The sequence below is a fragment of the Papio anubis genome, chromosome 6 (genome assembly GCF_008728515.1).
Source record: "Papio anubis isolate 15944 chromosome 6, Panubis1.0, whole genome shotgun sequence".
Classification (NCBI taxonomy): Eukaryota; Metazoa; Chordata; class Mammalia; order Primates; family Cercopithecidae; genus Papio; species Papio anubis.
The window spans coordinates 32,394,209-32,417,776 of NC_044981.1; the positions used below are offsets into that span (position 1 = coordinate 32,394,209).

The 23,568-nt window shown below is 56.5% G+C and overlaps 1 protein-coding gene across 7 annotated transcripts in view; it reads right to left on the reverse strand.

Annotated features, from left to right (window-relative positions):
• Positions 1–23,568, reverse strand: part of GRM4 (glutamate metabotropic receptor 4) — a 124,453-nt gene that overhangs the window by 49,527 nt on the left and 51,358 nt on the right. For 6 of the 7 annotated variants that reach the window (XM_017957806.3, XM_017957808.2, XM_017957807.3 and 3 more), the window contains one exon: positions 18,723–18,939. The exons of the other annotated variant lie outside the window; for it this stretch is intronic. In XM_017957806.3, the coding sequence (XP_017813295.1) occupies positions 18,723–18,939 (217 nt within the window). The remainder of the gene's footprint in view (positions 1–18,722; positions 18,940–23,568) is intronic. 7 annotated transcript variants of the gene reach the window in all.

Here is a 23,568-nt window from a genome sequence, read left to right on the forward strand (position 1 = left end):
ACTCAGCCACACACAGATACACACCACACACACACACCCCATACATCAGCAGATACACATCACACACACGTCACCACACAGATACATACCACACAGATACACACCACACACAGACACACACCCACACTTCACCAGATTCACACCCCCATGCATCACCACACAGATACACCACACATCACTCCACACAGATACACACACATCACTACACACCACACAGACGCACCCACACATCACTCCCCACAGATACACACACAGTCACATACACACCACAGACACACACACCATCATACCACATGCAGAAACATCCACACGTCACCATACACAGTCAGATACGCACCACACACAGATACACATAACCCCACACAGAGTCACAGATACACCACACACAGACACAGGTCACCCTGGACAGTCACATACAACAACCCTGCCTGACCCGGCCAACCCTGCTCCACCAAGCACAAGCAGGCAGTGCCCACCACGACGCATCTGCACCCCCACCCTCACACCGCCTGGCGGCTCTCACACGGTCACCGCACGTGCACAAAGCACCCCTCCCGCCCCCCTCTCCCTTCGCTGGATGGGTGCTTTGTTTTGAGACGGAGTCTCGCTCTGTCACCCAGGCTGGAGTGCAGTGGCCGGATCTCAGCTCGCTGCAAGCTCCGCCTCCCGGGTTCACGCCATTCTCTGGCCTCAGCCTCCCAAGTAGCTGGGACTACAGGCGCCCGCCACCTCGCCCGGCTAGTTTTTTTGTATTTAATAGAGACGGGGTTTCACCGTGTTTGCCAGGATGGTCTCGATCTCCTGACCTCGTGATCCGCCCGTCTCGGCCTCCCAAAGTGCTGGGATTACAGGCTTGAGCCACCACGCCCGGCCAGCCCATCTCTTCTTAACTGAGAAAGGCCTCCTTGCTAAGTCTCCCCAGTGAATGCCCCAATTAGCCTCAATCCTTTCCCAGAAAGGCCCTGCGAGGCCCTAGCATGCACCAGGGCCTGGCAGAAGCTCACATCCCTCACGTCGTTTGGGGGCCCAGCCACACCTCAGCACAATTAGCACCTCCTCCCTTGGCCTGGTCCTCACTGGCTGAGGTGACCATGGAGGGGCCTGTGGTCCAGCAATTGGACGGAGGGGACGGCACGGCTATTCATGGAGCAGCTCTGTGGCCGGCACATTGAGGCAAAGCCCTCCTTTTGCCTCTGAAACCCCACCCTCTGCCACCAGGCTCTCCATTCCCGCCCGTCCCTGGCCCTGCCGGGAGAATGGGGCTGGATCTCGGGGTGCAGGGGCACCAACGGGGCAGAAGAGGGGGACACAGACATACGAGAGCTGGACTGGTGTGACATGAGGAGGCAGAGTCTGGGCACAGACAGGGCCATGTCCCATCTCAACCACCTACTGCTTCACGATGAAAGCCACGTTGCCCCCTCTCCAACCCTCCATTTCCCCTTCTGTGAAATGGTATGGTATGAACTCCGTCCCCCAGACACAGCAGGGTTACGGTGAGGACTAGAGCAGATCACCTGTGGACAGGCTCAGCCCCTAGGGGATATTTTGGGGTGTGGAGGAGGATGCAGGCCTTGGAGGACCTGCCAGGGCAGCTGTGGGGCTCAACATCTCAGAGCTGAGCCCTGCCGTCCCCCCGACAGGAGGCCGCTGGGCAGCGCAGGCGGTGTGGCTCAGAGCTGCATTATTCATGGCGCTAGGCTCTGAGCAGAGGGAAATTTGCTGAGTGATCGACTTAATGTCTTAACACAAACCCACTTAGGCAAAACACCTCTGAAGCAAGAAAAGCAGAAAAATAATAGAAAAGGGAAGCCATGGTGTTTGGAGGCAGATGGTGGCAGGAGGGGCCTGGATGGGGCAGGACACGAAGAGATGGCTGGTTCGTGGCCACCACCCAAAGCCCTCCAGAGGCCCCTACCCCAGGTCTGCTGTCCCCACCCTCAGTGGCTGTGCCCAGCATTCACTGATGAGCGAATCCCACCCATTTCTTGGGTTCAGTTCATGAAGGGAAGGGAGTCTGCCCAAGGCTCACACAGCAGTGGGAGGCCAACCGGGAGCCAGACTCGAGACTGCTAGTGTGGGTCAGGGTCCCTGCCGAGGTCATGTCCTGGTCCAACCCGTGGGCAGTGCGGTGGGGCTGTGGCGAACAGGGCCCTCAGCCTGACTGCATGGCTCTGTCCCCGCCTCAGGCCACGGTCAAGGCCGGGACACCGTGGAGTGTGGCTGAGGATACTGGAGGAGCCACTCACAGGACAAGACCCCCAAGTTTCTTCCCATCTTCCCCAACTCCAGTGACACTCTGGTGGAGGAGGTCACATCTCACCTTCCAGTCGTCTCCTCCGCCTCACTTCACCTCTACCACAGCAGGACCACTTTCTCCAACTCAGCCAGAACGTTCCCCCCTAGAGCCTTTCCCAGTGCTGGTCCCTCTGCCAGAAATGCCCTTCCCACGTCTCTATCTGCCCAGCTCCCTCCAGCCTAGGGCCCCACTTCTCTGCCTCTTCCCACATGAAATATCCCAGCCCTTTGCCACAGTGGGAGCTCATCGCGCCCGCCTGCTCCTCTCCACTGCCACTTGCCATCCTCCACTTTGTGCTGTGGTCAGTTTTGGAACTGGCCTGCTTCAGGTTCAAATCCCAGCTCTACCACTTCTCAGCTGTGTGACTTTGGACAAGTTTCTTAATCTCTCTGAGCCTTGTCTCCACATAACAAAGTGTGAAGAATAAGCAAGTTAATATACATAAGGTACTTAGAACAGTTCCTGGCACATTGGTGCTCAGGAAGTGTTTATTATTATTATGCTATCATTGTTGGTTTCCTCCATCAGCCCATGAGCCCCTTCAAGGGCAGACTGTGTCTTTCCCGTTTCTAACCGCCCAGTTTCCAGCAGAGTGTAGGATGCTCAACCGACGACAGTTGAAATGAACCTAGTTTCCAACAATGTTGTCTCCCCAGTCTGTTCACCCCAGATACCCTGGGAATGGGAGCCAGTGCTGGGCTGGTGGCAGAGACCCTGTGTTGGGGCAGAGAGAGCCATGGGGAAGATGACCTCGAGGCACAGTCAGGCCAGCAGTAGGGCCTGGCCAGGGTTAGAGGCCAGCAGCTGGGCATGTGGTTTGGCCAGAGAAGAACAGACAGTGCAGGCTGGGATGAAATATTTAGGAGCCCACATCCCTTGGAAGTGGAAACTGACAAGCAAAATGAAATGCTGAGATGTGATTACCCAGGCAGGCCAAGCATGCCTCCCTGCCAGCGGCAGGCTCGGCGCCCCTCCCACCCACCCACTGCCACAAGTAGGCATTGGGTAATGAAGTCCCCCTGGACCCTTCTCCTGAGCTAGCCCTTGCCCCTCCTCTTCAGGCCAGGCCAGGAGGGAGGGGTGGCAAAGAGCCCGGCTCTGGCTCCTGCAGGCCACTCCTTTTGGTGGCAGAATAGCAAGAAATACAGAAAACCGGGGGGCTGGGTCAAGCCCCAGCGCTGGATATAACCAGATGATCCCTTCACTCCACCAAGCTTCTTCAGCTGCAAAATGGGGCTGCTGGCCCACGCCAGGGAGGGGGGACCAAGAAGGTGGACGTGTCAGCTGGCCTTGGTGGAGGGACTGGTGAGAGGATGCCTTCCCGAAGTGAGCACGGCAGCAGGGACCAGCCTCACCCAGGGCAGCAGGAGAAGCCTTCTTGAGACACTGGGCTGTGAGGACTCAGGTTGGCAAAGCTGATGGGCAGATGCTGGGGGCTGGGGCCCAGATGTGAGCCCTGAGCTGAAGAAGTCCTCACCCCAAAAAACTCCCCCAGGCTCTCAGCACTGTTGGGAAAAGGCTTGGAGCCTCAAAGCTTGGGGGCTGCTTGGCCAGATGGGGGTCATGGGGGATGGGAGACAGGAACCACGTAGGGAGGGAAAAGGGATTCCAGGCCTGGATCCTGGGAGCAGCCTTCAGTAGGGTCAGGAGAGCCTTGGGGAGCAAGGGCAGGAGGCAGGGGCTCTTCCTGTATGCTGTAGTTGGAGCTGGGGGAGGGGTGGGTAGCGTCTGCAAGTTTTTCTCAACAGACATTTGGGGTGGGACAACTTTTCACAGTGTGGGACTGTCCCATGTTACAGTACAAGGGACTAGACACTCAAGTCATTGTGATAATCCAAAGTGCCCCACATATTTCCCCACATGTCCCACATGTCCCCGGGGGTAGGGTGCAGCTGCCCAGACTTGAAAGCTCGTTTCTGATCTAAACCAGAGAGGGGCCGGGATTTGCCCGAGGCTGACCAGCACGTGCTGTGCTCACACATTCTGCCCAGGCCCCTCTCAGGCTGGCTCAGGAGCCCCAGATGTCCCTGGCGCAGTGTCCCTGGCGCAGGTCCAGCCATACCTCATCCCTCAGGCCCTAATTCATGGCGCACCCCCACTTCTGTCGACACCGTCCTTCCAGACCACAGCCCCACACCTGCCACACAAACCTCAGGCTGCCCAGCCTGGCCCTTACAACTTTCCACCGAAACTCTAGTCCCACCTGGTCACTCCCATCCCTCACACCTTCAGTGGCTCTCACCTCCCTCAGGACCAAGTCCTCAGCCTGTCCTGAAGGGCTCTGCAGGACTGACTTCATCCACTCCCAGCCTCCTCTCCCACCCCCACCTCTAACAGCATCTGCAGTTTCCAACATACGTCGGAGCCTTTAGACAGACTCTGCTCTGCCTTTGGTGTCTAATTCACCTTCCCAGACTCTTTTCTTCAAGTCAGCTCCACCTGTTCTTAAGGATTCAGCTCAGGCCCCCTCCTCCAGGAAGCCTTTATGGGTATCCCCAAGCTCCTCCTCCCCTGGGCGCTTATAACAATCTCAATGTCTCAATCACTGCACTTAGCACAGTGAATGAAAGTTACTGGACTAGATGCCTCTGCACCCACCAGCCTCTGACTCCAGCAGTGGCCACTGCTGGGCCCTGGATCCACACACTGCCAGGCACAGAGCAGTCACTGTCACTGACTCAGCAACCCCCAGTGCCAGGAGCTGTCCTAGATTCTGTGGGTACCACCAGGAATAGGACAGATAAGCCTGCCCTCGTGGAGCTGCCATCCATCTGTGAAGCCAACAATAGGGACAAGAGAATGAACAAAGGAATGAACATGCTAGTTAGGTGGTTAATTAATTAACACTTGACCTACTGTCCGGAAGGCTCCTGGCCCCATCTCCAGCTGCTGTTCCTCTGTGCTTCCCGTCTTCCCCCACTCTCTCTTGCCCACCTTCTGCCTCTTCTCTGTCTCCCCACAATACACACTTTCTCCCGTCATTGCACAGCCCCTCATGTTCACGCAGCACTCCCAGTCAAGTAACCTTTCTACATGTTGAATTCTGAGCTCCTTCCAGTACAACCAGGTCCTAGGTATTACAACCATTTCACAGATAAGGAAACCGAGCCCACCAGCCAGAACCCAGTGCTGCAGCCTCCACCTTCCCTTCCTCCACCTCATCTTCTTTCCCACCTCCACCTTTCTATCGGCCCTCCTCTCTGCTTCCTGCCTTCTGGGGTGCCCTGACAAGTAGCCTCTGCTCTCAGCCTGTTTCCTACCTGTAAAACGAGGTGGGCACGGAGGCTTGGGGAGATGGTCACAGGGCCTCCACTGTCCCCTCTCCAGCACCCCTCCGCAGCCCCTACTGCATGGCCCTCTGTTCACTCTCCACCCTCCCTCCCTCTTCTCCTCTTACTTGTCACTTTGTCCTGCTTCCTCTCCTCCCCATATCCCAAGGCCTCCCTGGGGCCCCAAGACGTCTGCAAGAGTCGTTAGCTTTCCTTCTGGCTCATTAAAAAGCAGAATTTGCATAGAATATCCATATGATCATTCTGTCTACCGCAAAATGGGGCACAGATATAATGCAGCATGTAAGTGAGGGAGAGAGGAGAGGACAGTCACAGCGGGAGGCTGGGAGAACCCCCACCAGGAAGAGGCCCAGGCACTCCCCTGGGTCTGAGGCCTCAGAGGTAGCCCCTCACTCCCAACAGCTCTCACTAGGCCTTTCTGTTGGCTAATTCCTATCTCTGTAATTCTTACAATAACCAGCAAAGTCGGAATACAGCTGTACCCATATTACAGGTGGAGAAACCAACAGCCAGTGAGGAATAATGGCTCGTCCATGGACACAAGGCAAGTCTGGCAGGCCGGGGAAAGCACTCTCTGCCAGGGCCAGCCCACCCGACTCACGTCACCTGCTGCTCTTTCGGGAAGGCTGCCCCTCCTGACTCTCAGAAGGGAGGCACACAGCCAGGACAGCCCCCCGCCACCCTGGGACAGGCCCACCTCCCGGGGAGGTCTCTCCCATCACTGCTTCTCAAGGCAGCCTCCCCTCCCCCAGTCCTGCCTGGCCTTCCCCTCCCTGCAACAACAGTTTAGCCAGAGACACAAGAGATTTTTGGAGACAACTGCTCCAAACCTCTCATCCCAGCTTCATTGTCGCATTCAGACCTGCCTTGTCCCAAAAAGAATTCGCAGCAGTGCCCAGAAATAAACATGTATAGCTAAAAAAGAAACTGGTAACAAAACCAAGGGGAAGGAACTGAACTTCACACATGAAGACCCACTCAGCATCCATAAGACTGGCCCAAAAAGGGGCCCTTGGTTGGGCTGGAGCCAACCAGGACTTCGCAAGCAGCTGACCTTGGGGCAGACTCTCTATCCATGGTACTGAAGCCAGGAGCACTGTGCCTGGCCTGGCGACCCCTCACCCTCCAGCCCTCTGGCCACAGGCAACCCAGAAGCAAGGCCAGTGGGCCCAGACTTCAAATACACCCCAAATCTGTCCCTTCTCACCACCCCCACCCCTGGTCCAGGCCATTGTCACTTCTTGCCTGGACTACAGTGGCCTCCACACTGGCCCAAGGTCCCACTCTATTCCCTGCACAATAGCCAGAGGGATCACGACCCTCCTCTGCTCCTGACCCTCCAACGGCTCCCAGCTCACCCAGTACAAAAGCCAAAGTCCTCACAGGGCCCCCCAGGGCCCCATGCAATTTGCCCTCCTCTGCCCGTATGTCTCCCTGCCTCACTCACTCTGCCCCTGCCTCCTGGTTATTCTCCAAATGCCGGGCAGGCACCACCTCAGGGTCTTTGCACATGCCAGTTCCCCTTCCTGGGGCCCTCTTCCCACAGATCTCCACCTGGCTAATGCCCTTGCTGCAGCTGGGGATGTGCCAAAAGTCACCCCTGCAGAAAGCCAGGGTGAGGACCGAAAGTCCGTCAACCTTGCAGGGAAGAGTCTCCCCTACTTGCCCCTCTCTGTCCACTTACACTGCTTTGTTCCTCTTCAGAGCCGCATCTTTCACAGCTGGTATCTCAAATTATAATTATACAGTGATGTGTTTGCTTATTCACTGCAAGTTCCTCCTGCCCTCTCCCCAAGTGTGAGCCCCACAAGGCCAGGAGCTTCATGTGCTTAGTCCACGGCCGTACCCCAGTGTCCTGGTCCAATGCCTGGCATACAGTCAGTGCTCAATAAATATTCATTCTGCAGATGAATGAATTACTGTGGAGGAAAGGGATGCAAAGGCTGGAGGGCAGAAGGAAAAAATGGCCATGCCCCTCCTCACCAGCCATACCCCTGGGCAGGTCTGTGGGATTTGGAGGCCCGGGTTCCACCTTCTGAGTCCCTGAAAGTCCCAGAAGCACGAGGGGAGCCAGCACCAGAGGAGTGGCTGCCAGGGGATTCAGCCCTCCCAGACCACTTTCAGAAAGGGCCCCTCACGGCCCATACATGGTCATGTGGGAGTCACATGTGACTTGAGGGCTCCTGACCCACTTCTCTCTTCTCTCCCTCTCTGTCTGTCTGTCTCTCTCTCTCTCTCTCTCTCTCACACACACACTCACACACACACTTACCATGCCAAGGTCTTCCAAGCTTCACACCAGGTGGGGAAACCAGGGACCCTTGGAGATTACCCTGCCCCCATCCCTACCTCTTTCCTCCCTAGCCCTAGAACTGCTGGCCTCTGTGGGGCACGGCCTTCTGAGGCCTGCCCATCTGACAAGCCCACCAGTGCTTCCCTGGGGAAGGCCAGATGAAGGGAACCAAATTCCCCACTTAAAAGGAGGACTCCATCTTCCCACCTTCGAGCTCCAGAGCAAGGGACAGTTTCGGAGTCACACAGAACTGGCTACAAAGCCCAGCTCTGCCCTGACAAGCTGGGAGGGCCCAGGCAAGCCCCTGGGCACCCTGGGCTGCAGTCACCTCCTCTACAGTGGGGACAATGCTCAGGGTTTCTGTGCAGGGGCTGAGGCTGGGGCCGGGGAGCAGCGTCTGTCATGATAGTTCGTGAACATGGCCTCAAAATGTGTGTATTACACACAAGGAGCCTCAGGGGTCTGTACACAGGCCAGGCCAGGCTGGCTGTGAGGCTGGCATGGGAGGCTGAGTCTGTTCAGGCTCAAAGGCTCTGGGAAGAAGGAAGAGGGACCAGGTTGGGGAACATGGAATATCAAGGCAGAAATGTCCGCATATACCATTCATGCCCACATACATGAGCCCACTGAGGAAGGCACACAGTCCGTTTTTGGTCTTACAAATGAAAAACCAGAGGCTCAGGGAGAAGTGAATCGTGTAGGGTCACATAGTGGTGGAGGGTGGGGCTGAGACTGGGACTCAGGCTGCTGGACATTCCCACCCGCCCCAGGGCACTTGGTGGGCCCATGTAGGCCTGAGGTGGGAAGTGCTGGGTGGCGAATGTGAGACAGGGAAGGAAATGGTGGGTTCACAGGTCCCTCCAGAGATGCAGAGGAAAAGGCAGATGGGGTTTATCTCAGCCACATCTCCAAGGAGCTCAGAGTGAGGACCTGGAGTTCCAAGAACCCCACCCCAGCCAGGAAAGCAGGCCGAAGTCCAGGGTCAGCAAACAGGTGAAGATGCTTTCCTGAAAGTCAAGGCCCAAACCCGAGCAGGGGTGAGCAGGGCAGCAGCCTTCACCACTTGCCCTTTAGCCAAGGGAAGACACTGGAAGGGTCCCTGTCCAGTGGGAGCCTGGGGGACAGACCCCAGTGTGTTCTGAGTGAACAGGCTCAGTGAGGAGAAAGAAACAACAGAAGAAAATGAGCTTGAAGACAATGGGGTTCCAGTTGAGAGATTTGTCAAAAACATCAAAAAAAAAAAATCAGAGGCCAGAGGAGTTAGGGAGCAGCAGGCCGCTTTGAAAGTAGCTACTCTGTGGGCTCCTGCCTGGGTCCAAAAACAAGACACACAGGAAGCCAGAGACCAACTGTGGTGCTTGACCCTCCATGTGGCAAAGTGAGACAGGAAAGCCACGAGAAGTCAGTGAGGGATGTGAAGACCTGTGCCGTGGGGGACTCAGAGGTCCTCTGATATGTTGGCTGCATGCTGTCAATAAAGCTGAGGCTCAGAGAGGGAAGGTTACCAGCCTAAAGTCACACAGCCGCCCAGGGACAAGAGCCGGGACCAGAACTCAGTCCGCCTCCCAGCCCAGGGCCCCCTGCCCTGCTCCTGTTCTCTGGTTAAGAAGGAAAACAACTAATGCCTTCGGGAGCACCAGTGCTCGGTGCAGTGCCCGGTCCACCCGGCAAGCACTTTATAGCTATGCGTGCATTTAACCTCACAACAAGCTGTAAGGGAAGGACTATTACTATCCTTGTTTGACAAAGGTGGAAACTGAGGCACAGGGCCCCTCGGGGACTGTTTAGGGTAGCACAACTCATGATGGCAGAGCCAGATTTGAAGCCACGCCGGCTGCCCCAGTGTCTGGGCTCTTGGCCACTCTATTCTCCTGCATCACTGGGGAAAAGGACCGGATTCAGAAGGCCAAAGCCACAGAGGGGCTGCCACCAGCAAAGGGAATTTTTTCAAACCCCAAAGGAATCTTCAAACACATTCCACAAAGGAGGCTGTGAAAGAAAACGCTGCTTCCCGTCAGGAGGGAAGAGATGCAAATTCAGAGAAAAAGGGCTCAGCGTCTGACGTCTTCCTCCTGTCATTCCCATCAAGCTTAGAGGCGAATGCAGACGGGAGCATGTCCCTGTCTGGACAAGCGCATCAGGCAGAGGGAGCCAGGAAAAGTGGCTGCACTGAAAGAAAAGCAGCAGGCCCGGCGACACCAACCTGGGGACTTACAAAATGCAGAGGCATCAGGCCCTGCACAGGTCAGAGTGGCAGAGGAATCCAAGCAGACAGGCGCAGTCCCCGAGGCGCACCAAGCAAACGCGTGGTTCATCTTCACAACGGAACGGAGACTGACCTGGCAATCACGAGCAGTCACATTAACAACAACACCTTGCCAATCTCCAAGCCCCGGCAAGGAGACCCAGCTGGCGAGTGGTGGGTCTCATGGCTTGGCAGGGGGCGCCCATGCCAGGTCCACTTAATTTCCACCCGCAGCAAAGTGATAGGTGGCGTACAAGGGCAACAGAAGGCAAGATGGGTCTCGGGTCTAGAACGGCCTGGTCGATAAGTTAGAATGGGAGGTTCTGCTGCAGGGTGGGGCCCACTCCCCCTCATCCTGGGAAAACGCAACGTCAGAGGGCAGAGTGCTCAGCCTTGGGCTGCAGGGTCCCTGGGTCCCAGGAGGCAGCTAGTGGAACAGTCCAGAGGCCTCTCCCTTTGAAGCTGCTAAAAGTCATCTGATACTCGGATACAAGCTAAAGCCAGCAGCAGCACCCCTCCCTGCTTCTACCCCCACTCAAACCCCTGCTCCCTGCTCATTTTGACCATGGTTCATCTGATGAGGTGGGAAGGTTGCACACTCCAGGCACTGCCACCATGCAGTTGGCCCCGATCATTCCTGAACCAAAACGCCAAGCCCTGAGGGGTCAGCGCTGACATCCACTCCTATTCCTTTCGGCCTTGCTCGAAGCTTCCTTTCTGGCACTCCTCTGACAGACACATTCTAAACAAGTAGTTTTCAGTGGGTGTCTGAGGGTGTCTTCAGGATGAGCCCAAATTGTGGGGAACAGGTCTTTGCTCTCATGAAGGATGCCTAGAGCCAAGGCCATGGAGGGCGAGAACACAGCCTGTCTGTGCCAGCTGGACCTCAGAGGCGGGCTACTGTACCCACTCCTGTCACAGGTAAGAGGAGGAGGCCCAGGGAACAGGGCTGGTCATCTGTTCACTCTTCATTCTGTAGCGTGTGCTGAGGCCCTGCTATGTGCGAGGGAGGGCGAGGGGCACAGAGCTAGGTAGGGTCCTGTCCCTCCCTGGCCTCTGGAGCCGTCAGTGGGGCGGGGACAGAGGGAAGGGTCAGCAGGTACTGTGGCCCACCTGAAGGGGCTTCCCAGGGAGCCTGCGAGGGAAAAACTCCACCCCCGCCTGCTCCACCAAGGAGCTCAGCTCTGTTTGGGACAGGGCAGGTGAGGGGCGCCTGCAAGGAGAAGGGCCTTGGCTCTGAGCCTCAATGGCAAGGGGACCCCTCAGGGCCCTGAGCGAGTTGGGCCCGACAAGTGGAGATGGTCAGCCAAGCCAGCCGAAACATTTCAACATGCGGTGTTGGCCTAAAAGAAACTCTCCTCGGCCCCACCTCAAATGGCTCCCTATCCCCTCCCCACCCCACGGCCACAGGAGCTCCAACCCAGGCCTCTCATCGCTTCCGTCTGCCTGTTCATTCACACCTCCAGGCTTTTGTTCCTACTGTTCTCCCACCTGGCGTGCCCTTTCCTTCCTCCTCTTGTCCAAATACACCTCCTCCAAGCCCTGCTTGCCTGCCCAGCCTGGCTGGGCTGGAGCCCCCGCAGCCCTAGGGTTTGTGTCTTCACTTCAATGGACACATTACCACATCCCTTTTCTTTACTTATTCAGGCAGGCTCTGCTGAGCACCTACTGTGTGCAGGGCAGGTGCCAGGGCTGGCTGTGCATGGCTCCTCTCATGCCCACCAAAAGGGCCTGAGAGCAGGGCCTGCAGCCTGTCTCTGTCTCACACCAGGGCTGGAACGTGCCCAGGGAACAGGGCTGGTCGTCTGTTCACTCACATTTCACTCTACAGAGTCATATGCTATGCTGCGGTCCTCTATGTGCAAGGGAGGGCACAGGGCACAGCACAGGGCGAAATAAATCTAGGAAGCTCCGGCCAGCTGGAGACTCAAGCTGGTGGAGGACTGAGCCACTTTCCCTTCCTGCCCCCCGGGGCAGCAGCACTGCAGGATGAAGCACCCAAGGCCAGCAGTGAGGAATGGCACGAGGCGCACCCCACAGTTCACCTGACGCAGCTGCTGACAGGCCCTGAGTTCCTGCTCCCTCCCTTATGTCTCCAGGAATGGATTTCTGTCTTCAGTGAGTCAGCAGAGAGAGGAAGGGCAACAGCCAGGGAGCTCAGTGGGGCAGGAGGTGGAGGTCCCAGGTTAGCCTGGCCTCACCCCCAATGCCTACACTCTGTCAGCCTCAGTTTGCCCCTTTGTAGGCTGGGAGAGCAACTTCTAGGTCTAGGGTTGGGAAGAGAGCTAAAGAAGAAGCGAGTAGTTGGGGGCTGGATTTTGCAAATAACCATTCATTCAACAAGCATTTATTGAGCAACTACTATGTGCCAGGGCTGTGCCAGATGCTGGAGATGCAGCAGAGAACAAAACAGATTAAAATCTCTGCCTTGGTGGACAATACAAAAACAAATAAAAAGGTATTAGTCTGCTGCTATAAAGAAAAACAGAGCAGGGTACGGGGACTGGAGAGTAGGACTGAGGCAGGGGCTGTTTCAGATAGGCTGTTCAGAGGCCTCTCTGAAGGGAGACATCCGAGAAGACACCTGAAGACACCAAGAATGCGGGCTGCGTGGATATGCAGGAGCAGCTTTCCCCCAGGAGGACCAGCCCGCGCAAAGGCCCTGAGGCGGGCTGGTGCCTGGAACATTTGAGGAGCTGCAAGATAGCTGGTGTGGCAAGAGCGAGGGAGAGGCACAGAAGGAGGAAAGGCCGGAGAGTGAGGAGGGGCAGCGGAACAGGCACCCTTAATGCAAGTGGTGCCAGCTCCCTTGGCTCTGGCTGCACAGACCTTCACCTCATCCCTGTGGAGCCTCCGTAGATGGGGTGCTCCATTTACAGCCAGGGACGCCACATGCAGAGAGTCTCACAGCCCACTGGACGAGGAGCTGCCCAGCCCGGGCCTCCTGCTGCCCAAGCACTGTCTCCTCAGTGGGCTGTCAGCCGTGCCATGCCACTGTGCTGACAGAGGCCATCTACATGCAAGTCTGATGCTCAGCCCTGGGAGTCGGAGCTAGAGGTCAGATCCAGCAACAGCTTGACTCACCCACATCTCTGGAATATCAATGGAGGGCACAGCAACACAGCCAAGAGGTAGGGCCTCAGAATTTCCTGCTGTTCAAGGAATGAGACATCCTCCAAGGAGCAGGCCAAGCCCCCCACACTCCTTCCTGCCACACCCAGAGAGGCCATCTTGTTTCCACCCTTGAGGCACAGATATACCCAGACATGCTAGACGCACTTACCTGAAAGGACTAGAGACAAACTCCTGGGTGACCCCGTGGATAGGACTTCCTGCCCCATGCACCACAGAGGGTAAGTTCAGTGGCTAGGGAGAGTATCTGCCGGATTCTAATCCTGCCCTGCTGTGTGGCCTCATGGGACTTACTTAACCTCTCTGAGCCTCTGTTTAGCCATTGGTATAATGGAGCTGTCTTGAGAGCTAAATGAGGTAATATGTACAAAGCACTTAAAACAGGCCTGGGCCAGGTGCAGTGGTTCATGACTATAATCCCAGCACTTTGGGAGATGGAGGTGGGTGGATCACTTGAGCCCAGAAGTTTGAGGCCAGCCCACGCAACATGGTGAGACCCCACCCCTATAAAAAATGAAAAAAAAAAAAAATTAGCCAAGCATGGTGGTATATGCCTGTGGTTCCAGCTACTTGGCAGGCTGAGGCAGGAGGATTGCTTGAGCCTGGGAGGTTGAGGCTCCAATGAGCTGTGATTGTACCACTGCACTCCAGCCTGGGCAAGAGGGTGAGACCCCATCTCCAAAAAAAAAAAAAAAAGGCAGGCACCGTGGCTCATGCCTGTAATCCCAGCACTTTGGGAGGCCAAGGCAGGTGAATCACCTGAGATCAGGGGTTCAAGACCAACCGGGCCAACATTGTGAAACCCCATCTCTACTAAAAATACAAAAATTAGCCAGGCATGGTGGCGCACGCCTGTAGTCCCAGCTACTTGGGAGGCTGAGGCAGGAGAATCGTTTGAATCCGGGAGGTGAAGGTTGCAGTGAGCTGAGATCACGCCACAGCACTCCAGCCTGGGTGACAGGGCGAGACTCCGTCTCAAAAAAAAAAAAAAACCTACCACATCTGTGCCCACGTCTGTGCCACCCGCTTGCCACTGCCTGCCTTTCTCCCTCCTCGGTGACTCACTGGCGTTATCTCCAGAGCCCAGGCGGGGCCTGCTCTGCATGTCTAATCCAGCCCTGGTGACGCCGCGGAGGAGCCCGGGAGGGAAGGGCAGTCTCCTTGCCTTTCCCTGGTGCAGCCTCGGCCTTGACAGGGAGGAGGGAGTCCTGGCTGCAGCCAGAAGGTCCACACATGCCCGCACACACACACACAACCCCCCCCCACACACACAGACCCGGTCTACAGATACCCCCACCAAGGCAGGCCTGCCAGTCACATGACCAGAACTTCCCAGACACACACCCCTACACAGACACACACACAGACACACACACACACACACACGCACACACACATGCACATACACACGCACACACACACGTCCTGGCCTAGCTGCCTTTGGAGTTCACCTTGCTGCCCTCTCCCCACCAGACCAGCCATCCCCTAAGAACCAAGCTAGGCTGGGCTCCTGTAGTTTTGTCTCTAGCCCCGTCCCTGGACACACCTGTATTCCCAGTTAGGGCACAGCACGGGGCCCAGCACTTCCCAGGCCTCCCAGGACTAGCCAGGCCCCAGGTAGGGCTGGGACCCAGACAGCCAGACCCTGACAAACCCTCCGGTGCGCATTCCTGAGCTCCTGCCGGTATGTGCCAGGAGCACATTTCATTCCTCTTTTTTTTTTTTTTTTCTTTTTTTAAGACGGATTCTTGCTCTGTCACCCAGGCTGGAGTGCAGTTGCATGATCTTGGCTCACTGCAACCTCCACCTCCCAGGTTCAAGCGATTCTCCTGCCTCAGCCTCCCAAGTAGCTGGGATTACAGGCTTGTGCCACTGTGCCCAGCTAATTTTTGCATTTTTAGTAGAGACGGCATTTCACCATGTTAGCTAAGCTGGTCTCGAACTCCTGATCTCATGATCCGCCTGCCTCGGCCTCCCAAAGTGCTGGGATTACAGGTGTGAGCCACTGTGCCCAGCCGCATATTTTACTCTTATATCCTGCTTTATTCCCATTTCACAGATAAGAAACTGAGCCCAGAAAGACGAAATGACTTTCCCAAGATCGCACAGCCAGTCAGTGTCTGAGCCAGGGCACAGGTCTGCCTGAAGGAGCCTGACGTCTTATGCACCTGCCGCCACTTCTGCAATGCAAGCTGGAGAAGACAGGGCATATAGGTAGAGTGCCTGGCCTGACAGCCCTAGCTCCAAGTCCTGCTCCGGCACCAGGCTGTGTGACCCTAGGCAAGCCACATCACTGCTCTGAGGCTAAGTTCTCCCATCTGCAAAATGGGGACAAAACACCTAGCCCGCCGGTGTTGCACTTTGCTGCATGGTCATTACCAGGATCTGTAATACTCACAGGGGGCGTCTGGTCCAGGCAGAGCTCAGTCAAGGGCCACAGGATTGCCCAGAGCATGTGTGGACAAGGGTGGAGGTGGGGAATGCCAGTGCCAGGACTTCCTTTAGGCCTGGTGCCAGTGGCCCAGTCAGTATTGAGCCACTCCAGGTGCCACCTATGGGCTCCCCACCTGAAGGACAGAGCCAGGTTCCCATCCCAGCTCCTCCATGTTCTGGCTCTGTGGCCTTGGGAAAGTGACCCACCCCCTCTGGCCTCCATTTCCCCATCTATAAAATGGCCATAGTCATGCTCCTCTGAAGGACCCAGAGCCCAGCACACAGTTGGCACCTAGGACTCGCTCACCACAATTCTAACATGCATCCCAGCCTGGCCAGCACACTCTCCCCACCACTCCCCTCCCCGGCGCTCCTCTGAGCAACTCACAGATGATTTATACTTCAGAGGACGAATCAATACAATATACAGCCAAAGACATCTTTAATCTTTCGCAGGGATTAGGCTACAAGGTACAGCGGCCTCTTTCTACCAGCCTCTCAATTCTGATTTCAATTTGGCCAGCTGGAGTGCAGCTCTCTCTCTCCCTTTCTTTTCACCTTCTAAAAGATGTTCCTCCAAATCAAATTTCATTTATTGGGTTGCGCGAGGAGATCTAGCTGCCTAACCTGCCCTGGCCAGGCCCCCGTAGGCTGTTGCACACTGGCATGGGGTAGCCTTGGAAGTCTGGGGACGTGGGAGGCCCAGTCAAGCAGGAAGCCAGGCCCTCAGGGAGGTGCAGATGGTGCATGGGGCGTGGCAGGCACTGTGAGGGGCACCTCTGCCAGGACAGGAGTGCCCCATGCTGAAGGCCTTCACATAATAGCAAATTTTAGTTTTCTAGATCATGAAGTCCTTTTAAAAAATCTTGAGTAGACTTTATTTTTTCTAACCACCCAATACTTGATCAGATGTTGATTTTTTAAAAAGTAAACAATAGGCTTACCTTCAGCCAAAACACAATGCTCAGACCGCACCCCTATCCCACGCCTCTCCTGTCCCTCCAGGCTGTGTGTACATGGGCATGCCTGTGTGTCCCTGTCATACCCTAGCACTTGCACAGGGGCTGGCCCAGGTGGGTCTCAGTGAGCACGCAAATGACAGAAGACAGAGAAGAGAAGAGTACAGAAACAGGTGAGACCTCTAGTTCCAGAGCCAGCCCTTCTGGGTTCAAATCCCTTCTCCACCTCTTACTTGCTGTGTGGCCTGGTGCTAGCTACTATTCAGCCTCTCTGTGCCTGCACTTCCTCTCCTGCAAAATGGGGATGAGGCAGCATCTACCTCATATGGCAGGAAGGACTGCCCAGGACAGCAGGTGCTGGGCACAGAGGGAGGCCTGCATGAGCACTGGGGGTGGCTTTGAGGTCCCTCAGGGCAGGGACTGAACACAACTGAACACAGAGACTCACGGCCCTCGATCCCTTCCCCCATCCTATACCTTTGTCCCTAAATCCTGCAAAGGTCATGCCTTGAACAGAAAAGGCAGGAGGCTGGTGTGGGGAAGAGTTCAAGCCGCAAAGAAGGAAAGGAACCAGCAGAGTAGGGTAGGAGGTGCCATCCAGAGGGAGGTGCCCAGGTCTTGGGTCTGAGCAAAGGAGGAAAGGACATGTGGGTAGCCCAAGGGAGGGGCTGGGCTCTGGGGTTCTGAGGCTCTGACACTGTCTGCCAGGGTCCCCAGGTGCTATTGCCAGCCCGCCTGGAGGTAGGAGTGGAGTACTGTTCACCTCTGCTTCCTTTTGCTCTGCCAGGCTGCCGGAGTGCAGAGTGGCCTGGAGCCTCAGCCATCAGTCAGCGCTGCCCCACTTCCCACTGCCCCGCTGCCCCCTCCACCAGGTGGAGGCACCCAAGCAGCTTCAGCAGTACAATTAAAGAGGCTTATCTGAGATTTATAGCAGCATTATGCTCACGGGGTGTTATCAACGGCAGCCTCTGGACACTCTGTAGTCCTTAGGAAAAGCAATTAGAGTCCTGAGGCCATGAGGGTATAAATATACAGACACTATCACCCAAGGTCTCAGGCGCTGGCAAGCTGTGTAGAGGCAGGGCTTTGGGAGAGACCAGAGGCAGGGCAGACGGGCCCTCTCTGCAGGAGGTGGGTCTGCCAGGAGGGAGAAGGGCCTCCCCACTTCCCCCACACACCACAACAGGGCCCCGAGGAAGTCACAGGCACCATCCTTCAGCCCCACAACCTCCTAGGAGCCGTCCCATCTTGGCTCACCCCAGCCCAGGTGAAGGCCCCCCAGCCCAGGGCTGCCTGCTGCTCCCAGATGCCCACAGCTGCAGCCCACGCAGCCAGCCCTCCCAGGGCACCAGCAGAAGCAGAGACCCAGCCAGGGTCTCTGCTAGGTGGGTCTCTGTGGTCACCTGCCAAGGGGTTAACCCTTGTTACTGCTCAGCCGCTTATCTCTGGGGACACCTTTATCACAGAGCATCTGAGGACAGCAATTTAAGGCAATGCAGCAAGCTTAATGGGGGAAGGTGGCATCAGGGTATGAGGGGAAGACCTTGAGGAGAATAAATACTTGCCAGTTCCTCAGACTCCACCCACAGGGACACCTTCTTCACTGACGCCCAAACCAGCACAGGTCACCCGCGGCCCTTCACCCCTCACCCCCAGCACAGACAGGTCAATTTTAGGGGCTCCAAATTCCTCATTCCTCTGAGAGCCTGCCTGGCTGTCCACCCATCTCCTGAGTCCCTGACAGCCCTCTAAACAAGGCCCTTGTCCCCACCCCGTCCCTTCCTCTGCTGTGAGGACAGCGGCTGCCCTGCAGGCTCCCGCACCAGGGAGGTCAACAGTGCCCTCATCTGCACACCCACGTCTGCGAAGGCCTCATACCTGCCGTGCACAGGAGTCACCCAGAGCCCAGTGAGGCCATGGGCCAAACTGCAGGGCTCAAAGAGGAGGACAAGGCCCACCTGGCAACAGCCAGGCAGTCAGAGCCCGCATCAGGCCCCGGCTGGGGGCTCTCGGTGGGTCAGTCACATGCCCCCAAGCCCGGCATGACCCTGCAGCCAGGCGCTTGACTCACCGTCCTCACGGGACTTCTGGATGAAGGCCTCCACACCGCTCTCGCCATAGCTGCCCTCCGAGGCCACCGTGGACACGTAGTTCCACTTGAGGGCACGGACGATGTCCACCATGGCCTGGGCCTGGTACGTGTCCGAGGGCACCACGCGGGAGAAGAAGTCGTAGCGGCTGTTGTCGCTCAGGTCTGGCGCGGTGGAGGCGTAGCTGATCTGGGGTATCTGAGGGGCAAAAGGGGCTGCTGAGGGTGGCGGCTGCCCCCACCCCGCCGAGCCAGCCCCACTCCCCTACACACCAACCTCCCTCTGGTCCCCACAGCCTTGGGACCACTACAGCCCACCCCTCCCCATGGGCACTGCCTCCTCCTCCAGAAAGTCTCCCAACCAGCCTCCCTGGGGTCCCCAAAGACACTCCAACCACGCGCAGGTACACACACACACACATACACACGTACACACACCACACACACACACATCCTGGGAGCCTCTGGCTGCCTCAATTTACACAAAGAGTTCAAAGATCCCAGCCCAGGGAAAATCCCCACATACATGAGATGATTCAGCCTGTGGATTTGGGTGTTAGGAGGGGCCCTGAGGGGTCAGGTGGCCCATCCCATGCCCCCAGGCAGCCCCTCTGGTCAGGACCCAGCAGACCCTGTCCCCACAGCTCTCTGCCAGCTCAGCCTCCTTCCTCGTGCCCTGCTCAGAGGAGATGGAGCCTCGATTCCAGCTCCCCCGTCCCCCACTCCACCCCCAAGGATGGAAGCCCAGGAAGCTAGCAGGGTGGGCTTCAGGAAGTCCCTTCTCTCTGCAGCTGGGGACACTGAGCCCAGAGAGTCACCACCCTGCTGGGTCTCACAACCTCTCCAAGGCAGAGCTGACCCAAGGCCCTGCCCCAGCCCCAGGGCTTTCTAGTCACAGGGCATCTTCCTGCCTCCACAGGCCTCACCTGGACCCTCCCCAGGCAGGCATGAGACTCAGACCCCATGCCTCCTGTAGATACACCCAACCATCCCCAGGACAGGGAAGGGGTATGGTCCCTCCTCTCCACCCCTCCCTTCCAGGGCCCCACCCACTGCTCTGCTCTCCTGGCTGGTCAGGGCCTGTGGGCTCCACTCGCCGCTTGGCCCACAGGAACACTTCTCCTTCCTGTGTGCCCTCTGCCCACTCAGTTGTCCAAGGGGACAGGGGTGGGGAATGCATATTCATCCCGGCTGGCGTCAAAACTAAGATTTTATGCCCCTAAGGAATCACTCAGATTCAATCCTGGCCAAGAAACCTGTGGCCAGGACTTCAGGCCCAGTGGCAACCGTGGGTGGGGAAATGTTCCTGGGACAGGAATACTTGGGGTGCACCTGGCAAGTGGTGCCAGGTGGGAGGTTGGGGGTGCACCTGGCAAGTGGTTGCCCACTTGGCTAAAGCCTAATGTGTCCCTATCCCCGGGACTACCTCCCAGACCAGTCAGCTCCCCTCCTCAGGACAGGGCAGAGCTTCTGCCAACCTAGAAGCCCCACCTCAATATCCCAACATTCAACTCTGTTCACTTCAACAAATACTTTATTGAGCACCTATGATGTCCTGAGTGCTGAGAACAGCAGTGAATAAAACACTCACGGAGCTTCCTTCTGGTGGGAGGAGAGGAGCAAGCAAGCTAACAAGTACCGGGATCATTCTCCACAGCAATGAGGCCTCACAGAGGGGCATAAGGGGGTGGGACATCAGGGTAGCAGGTGGCAAGGCCAGGAAAGGCCTCTCTGGGGAGGCGACGGCCGAGCAGAGCCAGCATGAGCAAGGATAGGAAGGTATCGGAGCCCAGGGAGCGGCAGCTCCCTGCGGAATGAGCTTGGTGTGTGGGTGGCCAAGCAAGGGGCCTGTGTGGCCGGAGCAGAGCAGGATGGGGACAGTCAACGCGTAGTAGGCCCCACAGCCTCTTAATAAACGGACAAATGACAATAAGGAAGTTGACTGGGGCAGGGAGGGTCCACCCTCCCCTGAGAATGCCCACTGCCAAAAGCATGGCCCAGATGGCTCACTGTCTGCCTCCCCTGTGGGAAAAGCCCAAACCACCGAGACCTTCACGGGTGAGGATGTGGGTAGGGGAAACAGTTAACTGGTTTTTTAGATTTTCTAAGCAAGGGTTCTAAGCAAGGGTTAGAAACCCTAAGTTCTGAGTGCTTTGCCTGAATTCCCTCATGTGACGCTCACAGCCTTAGGAGACAGCTATTGTAATTATTCCCATTGTGCAGCTGAAGAAACTGAGGCCAGGGGACGTGAAGTAACTTGCCCAAGTTTTTTTTCAGCTGGTGAGAGGCAGAGCTGGGATTTGAGTTTAAGCAGTGTAGCTCCCCAAATTCTACTTGAAACTGTCTCCCTAGGAAGTGTGGGAGAAGCTGTGGAGGGAGGCTGAGGGGAGAGCAGACAGGAGAGAACCTTAGGGTTCTAAGCAGAACAAGGGTTAACTCCCAAACCCCCTCACTGTAGCTCCTGTGGTCTTTATAAAATGGCATGTACTACATTATCCACTGGCACTGTTTGTAACAGTAAAACTTTGGAAACAACCTGTATGTCCATCAAGAGGGGATTGTTTAAAGAAGTTCCAGCCAGATAAGGAATATTACACAGCTGTGAAAAGGAACGAGGCTGATTTCCAGGCACTGCTCTTGGTGGGTCTCCAAGATATTGTGGGGTAAAAATAACAGCAATACGGAGGCAAAATGCAGGTGGAAGCTGTTTACTGTGTGAAAGGGGAAGTGCATACTGGCTGCTCTGAAACAAAACACGTGCATTGCCTCAGGGGAGGAAAGCAAGTGGCCGAGACAGGATCGGGAAGGGACCTTTCACCTTCTACCCTTTGTAGGTTTCCAGTGTTGAACCATGCACATCTTCACCCATTTGGAAAGCAAACCACACTTGAATATACCTGAATCTATGTGTCCCCTCGCCTGCTCTGTCAGCAGTGACTGAAAACTAGCCCAGTCCTCTCTGCCTTGGAGAACACTTAGCATAAAAACAGCACCCTCTAAAATGTGAGCTCTGACTAGATATTTTTTAATTCACTTTAAGGTTGTTATTTTTGAGGTCTGAAAATGGTATTCGAGTCATGGCTGGTTTGTTTTTAAGAAATCTTGTGTTTTAGAGCAGTTTCTCAGCCTTTGCACTCTTCACGCTGTGCATGGGAGGTTAGTTCTTTGTTGGGGGGAGGTCCCTGAGAGACAAGTGTTTTGTTTACGTCTCTCGCTGGCCTCTGTTGCGCCTCAGCCAGGAGCGATCATCACCTGCCTGCCTCCATGCCCCTCCTGATCAGAAGCTTGTCCCTACTTCTGGTGTTTCCTCCCACCGGGCCTTGGCTCCCGGGAGAGGGAAGGAGGCCCACTCTGGTTTCTGGACTTGCTCAAGCCAGGCCTCACAGCATGCAGCAGATGGAAACAGAGGCCCCCCGAGATGAGGTGGCTCCTTCTCACTCCTCCCTATTCCTCCTCCCAAGCTCCTGTCTAGGCCCAGGTGGTGCTCAGCACAGGTGGCGAGCAGGATGGACAGATGGATGTCCGGGCATCCCCTGTGGGGCCAGTCTCGTTAGAAGCCTTCAGACCCTGGCCCACATCCAGAGCGGGGCCCTGGCACACCGGCCCCAGCCCACACTCCATTCCCCAGAGGGTGGGGGGCCAAGCATGCGCTCCTGCAGGATACGCATGTCAGCCTGCAGAAGAGCCCCAGGCCCCTGATTTCAAGAGCCCAGGAGGGGCCCCTGACCTTCCCCTAATAATTCCTGAGACACTGGAACAAGGACCCAACCCTGAGACGAGGGAATCAGGCTCCTGAACAGGATCCCGGGGATAAGCCAGCCTCCTGTGATGTGTCCACCTGCCAGCCTCTCCTGTCTGCTCTCCCCCCAGCCTCCCTCCTCAGCTCCAGCCCCTCCCACACTTCCTAGGGAGACAGTTTCAAGTAGAATTTGGGGAGCTACACTGCTTAAACTCAAATCCCAGCTCTGCCTCTCACCAGCTGAAAAACAACTTGGGCAAGTGACTTCACCTCCCCTGGCCTCAGTTTCTTCAGCTGCACAATGGGAATAATTACAATAGCTGTCTCCTAAGGCTGTGAGGGTCACACGAGGGAATTCAGGCAAAGCACTCAGAACAGCGCCTGGCAGGCGGTGAGCACTAAGGGTCAGCTCTTAGGGGAGCTGTCATTCCTCCGCTAAACTTCCGCTGGCAGCAATCGCCTTCTCTTGCCTCTCTCTGACTTTACCTCCTAGGACTCTCCCGCTCTTCCGGCCCCCTCCCATCACGCGCTCTCTCCATAGTCTCATTGTTGTCACTGTCATTGTCACAGGAACATCCTGGGAATGCTATCGGGCTCTCCAAGGCTCTCTTACCCCAACCTGGAGTGGAGGGATGGGGGGCAGGAGGTGTCAGGGGCCGCCACAGGCGGGCAGGGAGCCATGTCTGCGTCTAAGCAGGTGACTGTGACAACCTGGCCCATGTGGGGCTCTGACGTCTCTTCAACTCCCACTGTCTCCGCAGCCCAGCCCGAGCAGGAGGGGGACGTGCAATTTATATTCTCCTCAGAGAACACTCCTCTCCTTTCCCAACAGCAGCAGCAGGAGGCGAGGGAGACAGCGGTGCCCGCCCCGGTGCCAGCTGCTCCATCCCTCTGCCTCCTTTGCTTCCCTCACCCAACACATTGAGCACCTACTGTACACTGGGCACTGTTCCAGGTGCTGGGGACGCAGCAGCTTGTGTCACACCCTCAAGGGACAAGAGTCAGAACTCAGATTCCAGCAGCCCCTGACCAAGTACAGGCATCCTGCTCTAGGTCCCTCTGTCTGTCCCTTTCTCCTTCCTCTTTGTC